Below are 10,002 nucleotides of genomic sequence, written 5' to 3'. Positions count from 1 at the left end.
GCACAAATGTCACACACATTATGAAAATTTGAAGGAAAATGAATAAAATTGAGCTTCTTCATTACTGAAAAGGGAAAATGCCCCAACCTTAAATGTCATTGAGTTACATTAGGAACGACATTAGCTAGAACTGAAATTGAAAAGGGAACTTTAGTTTTTGGAATGGAAACTACATCTTTACTAAATAGAATTCTAGACTCTGTAGTTCTAGGCTAGAGTAGATATAATCCATCTCTTACTTCACCAAAAACTTGTCCCCTCCTCATTAAAGGGACCTGCAATAAACATTGACTAGAAGTAAAGTTGATGCTATATTTGAATTGAGAGCATAACTTATGAACAGATAACAAGTTATACTTAAAAGATGGAACATAAAGTACTCTTTTTAGAATCATATCAGGCTGAATGTAAACCTCCCCTATATGTGTGACAAATAGTTGATAAGAATTAGGCAAACTAATATCTAAAGGCACAGGTAAGGGTGATAGGTTTAGGAAAGATTTGGAATCAAAACACATATGTTCCGAGGCACCAGAATCAATTATCCAGGTTTTAGTATTAAAAACAGCAAGACATGTTCCTGAATATTTGAGTATAGTACTAGCAACAACATTGACACTAATTTCTGAGCTTGCATTTGTTGTATTTCCAATCTGTACCTGTCAGATTATATTTACTAGCTCAGAGACCTGTTCCTTACTGGAAAATTGTGGCTGACTGTTTTGGCTTCCTTCATTGTCCTCAGAATACTTTCCATCAGTCTGCTGATCTGTTATTACAACATTTGTTTTGATTGTTGTTCCTTGAAAATTTCCACCCTTGGTAAATTGGAATTCATCAGGAAACCCTACAAGTCTGTAGCAATCACCCCTTACATGACCTATCTTTGAGCAATGACTGCAGGTAACATTAGGATTATACTTAGACTTCTTTGGCTTAGACTTGTGTTGTGTGTTTCCTGATTTTCCCTGAGTATTCCACCCTCTTTGCACTAGGTTGGTTTTCTGTGAAAATTTGTTTTGTGATCCTACCATGAATGAAGTCCCATCAATGGGGTATTGTGGACTTGTATAGATTTCCCTTTGGCTCTCATCTTGTAAAAGAAGAGAGTACACTGATCTATGCTAGGCATAGGGCTGAGCATGAGAATGTTTCCCCTTGCTTGTGCATAAGTATCATTTAGTCCCATTAGGAATTGAATGACTCTTTGGTCCTCCATGAACTTGGCCATCTTCTTCTTACCATCACAAACACATGCAGAATTGCACCCCAAGTGTGAATTAAGTGAATCCAGCTCATCCCATTGTCTCTTAAGTGTGGTGAAATAACTTGATATGTTGTTGTTTCCCTGACATGTTTTTGAAATTTCCTTCTGCAGATGGTGTAATTTTGCTCCACTAGACTGCCCAAACCTGTGCTCCAGACTGTTCCAAAGGTCCTTAGCAGTCCTATAATAGATAACATTGTCACCTATCTCTTTGGTTAAAGAATTCAGCAACCAAGAGGTAACCATGTCATTGCACCTACTCCACAATGGATATTCTTTATCATTCATTGCTGGTTCAGCAACAGATCCGTTGATGAATCCAAGCTTGTTCTTGGCTGAGATTGCAATGAGGATAGAACTATTCCATCAAATGGTGAACTCACAAGCCCCATATCTGGAGTATCAGAAGAGTGCAAATGATAGGGATGATTGGAGTCATTGTTGACTACACTGGTTGCGGATCCAGGTGCTGTGATGGCAGCTGTTACTTCAGTACCAGTCATGGTTGAATCCAGAAATGGATAAGGGAGAAGAAATCAGTTAGAAACTTAAGATGATTTGTGAATGGATCGAGCTTAAATCTGCTCTGATACCATGAAAGAAGAGACTGAAATTGAGAAATTTTCTATGTGTTTTCTTATTAACAGCTTGGTCCTTTTATACAAAACTCTGTACAGATACTAAAGAATGTAAATAAATATTCCTATACACTTGTACTAAATCTTATTGGCTATTTGCAAAACCATCTAACGAAAATATTCCTTTACATTGTACTATATACATGTGCTATTCACGTGTGCACCATTCATCTGTAATGTGTATCACTTTACATGAATGGGTGTGGGGAATATTTATTTATATTGTACTATATCCATGTGTATTCACGTGTGACCCATTCATCTCAAATGTGTATCATTTTAAATGAATGGGTGTGAGGAATAGGAATGGGTATAGGAATATTTATTTACTTTGTAGTATATTCATGTGCCATTCACATGTGTACCATTCAACCGAAATTATTATTTTATTCCTTCATCTTCTTCTTTCTCGTTTCCTCATCTTTCTTCATCTTCTTCTTTCTCGTTTCTTCATCTTCCTTTGAATCAATATGGGGATTTTGATTGTAAACATACCCCCTCAAGATGGAGGGGAGAGAATGCACCCCCAGCTTGCCCAGAATGTGACGATGAGAAACTCCAGATAAGGGTTTTGTGAATAAATCGGCAAGTTGACAGTCGGAAGGAACAAAAGATATGGAAATTAAACCAGAGAGGAATTGTTGACGGACAAAGTGGCAGTCGAGGTCCACATGCTTCGTTCGCTCATGAAAGACAGGGTTTCGAGCGATGTGTATCGCTGCCTGGCTATCAGAATGAATGGGGACTGGTAAGGTAGGCTGTATTGTGAGATCTCCTAAAAGTCGAACAAGCCAAGTGATTTAAGCAGTGACTCGACGCATCGACCGGTATTCAGCCTTGGCAGATGACAAGGAAACTGAAACCTATTTCTTGGATTTCTAGGAAATAGGTGCACCTCCAAGCGTAATAAAGAACCCACTAACTGACCGGCGAGAATCACGACACGCTGCCCAATCAACATTGCAAAATGCCATTAAATCAAAAGAAGGAGAAGAAGATAGAAGAATTCCCTGGGAAGGATCTGTGTGCAGATATCTCAAGACTCGTTGAGCAACAGAAAAATGGGAACAACAAGGCTTGTGCATGTATTGACTGAGAGAGAGGACAACAAAGGAAAGGTCAGGCCTAGTGTTCGTTAAATAGTTGAGTTTGCCAACGAGGTGACGATACACACTTGGGTCATCCATTGGTGTTCCTGAATTCGCCTGAAGCTTGATGTAAGGGTCAAGAGGTGAAGAAACTTTTCCTCCTAGAGAATTGAATTCCTGCAGCAGCTCTAAGGTAAATTTCCTTTGGCTGATAATGAAACCTTGTCTTTCCCTGAGTATTTCCATCCCTAGAAAATAATGAATAGCACCCAAATGTTTCACTTTGAATTATGAGTTGAGAAAACCAGCAATATATTGAATTTCTGTGGCATCATCCCCCGTTATAGGATATCATCCACATAAACTGCTAGTATAGACACAAGATTACGATTGCGTTTGTAAAATAAAGAGTAATCATTTAGAAAACTAGAATACCCTTTAAAACTCAAAGCTCCTGCAAGTCTGGCATACCACTGTCTAGATGCCTGTTTCCACCTATAAAGAGACTTTTTCAAGAGACAAACTTGATTAGTTTGGGGTGGAGGAACACCTGCTGGAAACTTCATATAGACTTCTTCTTGCAATTCCCCATGGAGGAATGCATTATTTACATCAAGCTGTGACACTTCCCAACCTTTCTTCACAGCCACAACTAAAAGACACCTTATGGTGGTCATTTTGACCACTGGTGAAAAGGTTTCAAAATAGCCAATTCCTTCCCTTTGAATGTCCCCCCTCACTACTAGTCTAGCCTTTAATCTCTCTACAGTTCCATCTGAATGGTGCTTTACCTTGTATACCCACTTACAAGGTTGAGCTTTCTTTCCTGGAGGCAAATCCACCACATCCCAGGTGCGATTCAGCTATAAGGCTGAAATTTCTGCATCCATGGCAGCCTTCCACCCTGGGTGATTGCAAGCTTGTGCATAGTTGCTAGGTTCAAAGATAGTGGATAGGGATTGAACGAGGTGTTTATTTGTATCAGATAGAGTCCCAAAAGAGAAAACAGTAGGAATGGCTGGCTTAGTGAAGCAGGAATCTGTGAGATTAGTGAGAATGATGGCATTGCACTTATAGTCTTTTAAATAGCTAGGTGCCTGAGAAATTCTATCAGACTTTCTGACAGGTGGTGGAGATGTGGGAATGACATATCTTGATGTTGGGTGAATAGATGAAAAAGGAGGGGTAGATGATTCATCTAGGAGTGGTGTAAGATCAGGTGTGCTGCGAGGGAAAATGTTTGTGGCTCTAAGAGAAAGAGGGTTATGACCAGTAGGTGTTGAAGGAATTCTTGAGGGTGATGAATGTGGTGAGAGTACAGGTTGTTGCTGATGTACAGGACTTTCAGCACTAGGATCTGTGGAGAAGGTAGAACAATGTGGATAGTAGGTGGATGAATGAGCTGAATGAAAAGGAAAAACTTCTTCATGAAACATAATGTCCCTGGATACAATAACCTTCTTGTATCCATGTCCAGGACCTTGTATCCTTTTTGACCTTGGGCATATCCTAGGAACACACAAGACTTAGCTCTAGGATCAAATTTGCTTCTATGTTGAGACAGAGTTGACACATAGCACAAACATCCAAAACTCCTTAGAATCTCATAAGTAGGTGTTTTCCCGAACAGAACTTCATATGGCGTTTTCCCTTTCAATACCTTGGAAGGGAACCTGTTTATTAAAAATGTTGCAGTCAATATACATTCTCCCCAATATTGAATAGAAACTTTGGATTGGAACATTAGCCCCCTGGCAACTTCCAGAAGGTGTCTATGTTTCCTTTCAACTACACCATTCTGTTGGGGTGTAGCCACACAAGAGGTTTCATGAAGAATTCCTTGTTCTTGAAAGAATTGTAATTCTTGTGTTCCCTTTCCTAACTCCCAGGCATTATCTGACCTCACCCTTTTTACCTTCTTGCTAAACTGCCTTTCAACCATAGAAAAGAAAGATTTCAAAGTTGGAAAAACATTACTTTTGGTCGTCAACAGAAAAGTCTAAGTATCCCTACTAAAATCATCAACTATAGTCAAAAAATAGTTGTACCCATTGTATGTAGGAGCCTGGAAAGGACCCCAAGTATCTATATGAATGAGGTCAAATGGAGATGATGTTTTGACTTGTCTAATGGGAAAAGGGAGCCTAGTTTGCCTTGATTTAGCACAAATGTCACACACATTATGAAAATTTGAAGGAAAATGAATAAAATTAAGCTTCTTCATTACTGAAAAGGGCAAATGCCCCAACCTTACATGCCATTGAGTTACATTAGGAACGACATTAGCTAGAACTGAAATTGAAAAGGGAACTTTAGTTTTTGGAATGGAAACTACATCTTTACTAAATAGAATTCTAGACTCTGTAGTTCTAGGCTGGAGTAGATATAATCCATCTCTTACTTCACCAAAAACTTGTCCCCTCCTCATTAAAGGGACCTGCAATAAACATTGACTGGAAGTAAGGTTGATGCTATATTTGAATTGAGAGCATAACTTATGAACAGATAACAAGTTATACTTAAAAGATGGAACATAAAGTACTCTTTTTAGAATCATATCAGGCTGAATATAAACCTCCCCTATATGTGTGACAAATAGTTTATTAGAATTAGGCAAACTAATATGTAAAGGCACAGGTAAGGGTGATAGGTTTAGGAAAGATTTGGAATCAAAACACATATGTTCCGAGGCACCAGAATCAATTACCCAGGTTTTAGTATTAAAAACAGCAAGACATGTTCCTGAATATTTGAGTATAGTACCAGCAACAACATTGGCACTAATTTCTGAGCTTGCATTTGTTTTATTTCCAAACTGTACCTATCGGATTATGTTTACTAGCTCAGAGACCTGTTCCTTACTGAAAAATTGTGGCTGACTGTTTTGGCTTCCTTCATTGTCCTCGGATACTTTCCATCAGTCTGCTGATCTGTTATTACAGCATTTGTTTTGATTGTTGTTCCTTGAAAATTTCCACCCTTGGTAAATTGGAATTCATCAGGAAACCCTACAAGTCTGTAGCAATCACCCCTTACATGACCTATCTTTGAGCAATGACTGCAGGTAACATTAGGATTATACTTAGACTTCTTTGGCTTAGACTTGTGTTGTGTGTTTCCTGATTTTCCCTGAGTATTCCACCCTCTTTGCACTAGGTTGGTTTTCTGTGAAAATTTATTTTGTGATCCTACCATGAATGAAGTCCCATCAGTGGGGTATTGTGGACTTGTATAGATTTCCCTTTGGCTCTCATCTTGTAAAAGAAGAGAGTAACACAGATCTATGCTAGGCATAGGGCTGAGCATGAGAATGTTTCCCCTTGCTTGTGCATAAGCATCATTTAGTCCCATTAGGAATTGAATGACTCTTTGGTCCTCCATGAACTTGGCCATCTTCTTCTTACCATCACAAACACATGCAGAGTTGCACCCCAAGTGTGAATTAAGTGAATCCAGCTCATCCCATTGTCTCTTAAGTGTGGTGAAATAACTTGATATGTTGTTTTTTCCCTGACATGTTTTTGAAATTTCCTTCTGCAGATGGTGTAATTTTTCTCCACTAGACTGCCCAAACCTGTGTTCCAGACTGTTCCAAAGGTCCTTAGCAGTCTTTGAATAGATAACACTGTCACCTATCTCTTTGGTTAAAGAATTCAGCAACCAAGAGGTAACCATGTCATTGCACCTACTCCACAATGGATATTCTTTATCATCCATTGCTGGTTCAGCAACAGATCCGTTGATGAATCCAAGCTTGTTCTTGGCTGAGATTGCAATGAGGATAAACCTCTTCCATCAAATGGTGAACTCACAAGCCCAATACCTGGAGTATCAGAAGAGTGCAAATGATAGGGATGATTGGAGTCATTGTTGACTGCACTGGTTGCGGATCCAGGTGCTGTGATGGCAGATGTTACTTAAGTACCAGTCATGGTTGAATCCAGAAATGGATAAGGGAGAAGAAATCAGATAGATACTTGAGATGATTTGTGAATGGATCGAGCTTAAATCTGCTCTGATACCATGAAAGAAAAGAGACTGAAATTGAGAAATTTTCTCTGTGTTTTCTTATTAACAGCTTGGTCCTTTTATACAAAACTTTGTACATATACCAAAGAATGTAAATAAATATTCCTATACACTTGTACTAAATCTTATTGGCTATTTGCAAAACCAACTAACGAAAATATTTCTTTATATTGTACTATATACATGTGCTATTCACGTGTGCACCATTCATCTGTAATGTGTATCACATTACATGAATGGGTGTGGGGAATATTTATTTATATTATACTATATCCATGTGTATTCACGTGTGACCCATTCATCTCAAATGTGTATCATTTTAAATGAATGGGTATGAGGAATAGGAATGGGTATAGGAATATTTATTTACTTTGTAGTATATTCATGTGCCATTCACATGTGCACCATTCAGCTGAAATTATTATTTTATTCCTTCATCTTCTTCTTTCTCGTTTCCTCATCTTCCTTCATCTTCTTCTTTCTCGTTTCTTCATTTTCCTTTGAATCAATATGGGGATTTTGATTGTTAACATCCCCCCTCAAGATGGAGGGGAGAGAATGCACCCCCAGCTTGCCCAGAATGTGACGATGAGAAACCCCAGATAAGGGTTTTGTGAATAAATCGGCAAGTTGACAGTCGGAATGAACAAAAGATAGGGAAATTAAACCAGAGAGGAATTGTTGATGGACAAAGTGGTAGTCGAGGTCCACATGCTTCGTTCGCTCATGAAAGATAGGGTTCCGAGCGATGTGTATCGCTGCTTGGATATCGGAATGAATGGGGACTGGTAAGGTAGGCTGTATTGTGAGATCTCCTAAAAGTCGAACAAGCCAAGTGATTTAAGCAGTGACTCGACACATCGACCGGTATTCAGCCTTGGCAGATGACAAGGAAACTGAAACCTGTTTCTTTGATTTCCAGGAAATAGGTGCACCTCCAAGCATAATAAAGAACCCACTAACTGACCGGCGAGAATCACGACACGCTGCCCAATCAGCATCGCAAAATGCCATTAAATCAAAAGAGGGAGAAGAAGATAGAAGAATTCCCTGGGAAGGATCTGTGCGCAGATATCTCAAGACTCATTGAGCAGCAGAAAAATGGGAACAACAAGGCTTGTGCATGTATTGACTGAGAGAGAGGACAACAAAGGAAAGGTCAGGCCTAGTGTTCGTTAAATAGTTGAGTTTGCCAACGAGGTGACGATACACACTTGGGTCATCCATTGGTGTTCCTGAATTCGCCTGAAGCTTGATGTAAGGGTCAAGAGGTGAAGAAACTTTTCCTCCTAGAGAATTGAATTCCTGCAGCAGCTCTAAGGTAAATTTCCTTTGGCTGATAATGAAACCTTGTCTTTCCCTGAGTATTTCCATCCCTAGAAAATAATGAATAGCACCCAAATGTTTCACTTTGAATTATGAGTTGAGAAAACCAGCAATATATTGAATTTTTGTGGCATCATCCCCTGTTAGTAAGATATCATCCACATAAACTGCTAGTATAGACACAAGAGTACCATTGCGTTTGTAAAATAAAGAGTAATCATTTAGAAAACTAGAATACCCTTTAAAACTCAAAGCTCCTGCAAGTCTGGCATACCACTGTCTAGATGCCTGTTTCCACCTATAAAGAGACTTTTTCAAGAGACAAACTTGATTAGTTTGGGGTGGAGGAACACCTGCTGGAAACTTCATATAGACTTCTTCTTGCAATTCCCCATGGAGGAATGCATTATTTACATCAAGCTGTGACACTTCCCAACCTTTCTTCACAGCCACAACTAAAAGACACCTTATGGTGGTCATTTTGACCACTGGTGAAAAGGTTTCAAAATAGCCAATTCCTTCCCTTTGAATGTCCCCCCTCACTACTAGTCTAGCCTTTAATCTTTCCACAGTTCCATCTGAATGGTGCTTTACCTTGTATACCCATTTACAAGGTAGAGCTTTCTTTCCTGGAGGCAAATCCACCACATCCCAGGTGTGATTCAGCTGTAAGGCTGAAATTTCTGCATCCATGGCAGCCTTCCACCCTGGGTGATTGCAAGCTTGTGCATAGTTGCTAGGTTCAAAGATAGTGGATAGGGATTGAACGAGGTGTTTATTTGTATCAGATAGAGTCCCAAAAGAGAAAATAGTAGGAATGGCTGGCTTAGTGAAGCAGGAATCTGTGAGATTAGTGAGAATGATGGCATTGCACACATAATCTTTTAAATAGCTAGGTGCCTGAGAAATTTTGTCAGACTTTCTGACAGGTGGTGGAGGTGTGGGAATGACATATCTGGATGTTGGGTGAATAGATGAAAAAGGAGGGGTGTATGATTCATCTAGGAGTGGTGTAAGATCAGGTGTGCTACGAGGTAAAATGTGTGTGGCTCTAAGAGAAAGAGGGTTATGACCAGTAGGTGTTGAAGGAATTCTTGAGGGTGATGAATGTGGTGAGAGTACAGGTTGTTACTGATGTACAGGACTTTCAGCACTAGGATCTGTGGAGAAGGTAGAACAATGTGGATAGTAGGTGGATGAATGAGCTGAATGCAAAGGAAAAACTTCTTCATGAAACATGATGTCCCTGGATACAAATACCCTTCTTGTATCCATGTCCAGGACCTTGTATCCTTTTTGACCTTGGGCATATCCTAGGAACACACAAGACTTAGCTCTAGGATCAAATTTGCTTCTATGTTGAGACAGAGTTGACACATAGCACAAACATCCAAAACTCCTTAGAATCTCATAAGTAGGTGCTTTCCCGAACAGAACTTCATATGGCATTTTCCTTTTCAATACCTTGGAAGGGAACCTGTTTATTAAAAATGTTGCAGTCAATATACATTCTCCCCAATATTGAATAGAAACTTTGGATTGGAACATTAGCCCCCTGGCAACTTCCAGAAGGTGTCTATGTTTCCTTTCAACTACACCATTCTGTTGGGGTGTAGCCATACAAGAGGTTTCATGAAGAATTCCTTGTTCTTGA

At 39.4% G+C, this 10,002-nt stretch overlaps 1 protein-coding gene across 1 annotated transcript; it reads right to left on the bottom strand.

Annotated features, from left to right (window-relative positions):
• Window positions 1–212: 212 nt before the first annotated feature.
• Window positions 213–1,555, bottom strand: LOC107767985 (uncharacterized). The gene is made up of 3 exons (XM_075240160.1): window positions 1,032–1,555; window positions 690–897; window positions 213–275 (listed from the first exon to the last, which is right to left on the bottom strand). Exons 1-3 carry the CDS (start codon window positions 1,553–1,555, stop codon window positions 213–215), a joined length of 795 nt encoding a protein of 264 aa, XP_075096261.1.
• Between the last annotated feature and the right edge of the window lie 8,447 nt (window positions 1,556–10,002).

This window comes from Nicotiana tabacum, chromosome 20, assembly GCF_000715075.1.
Source record: "Nicotiana tabacum cultivar K326 chromosome 20, ASM71507v2, whole genome shotgun sequence".
NCBI lineage: Eukaryota > Viridiplantae > Streptophyta > Magnoliopsida > Solanales > Solanaceae > Nicotiana > Nicotiana tabacum.
This window is presented reverse-complemented; position numbering and strand designations above follow the sequence as displayed.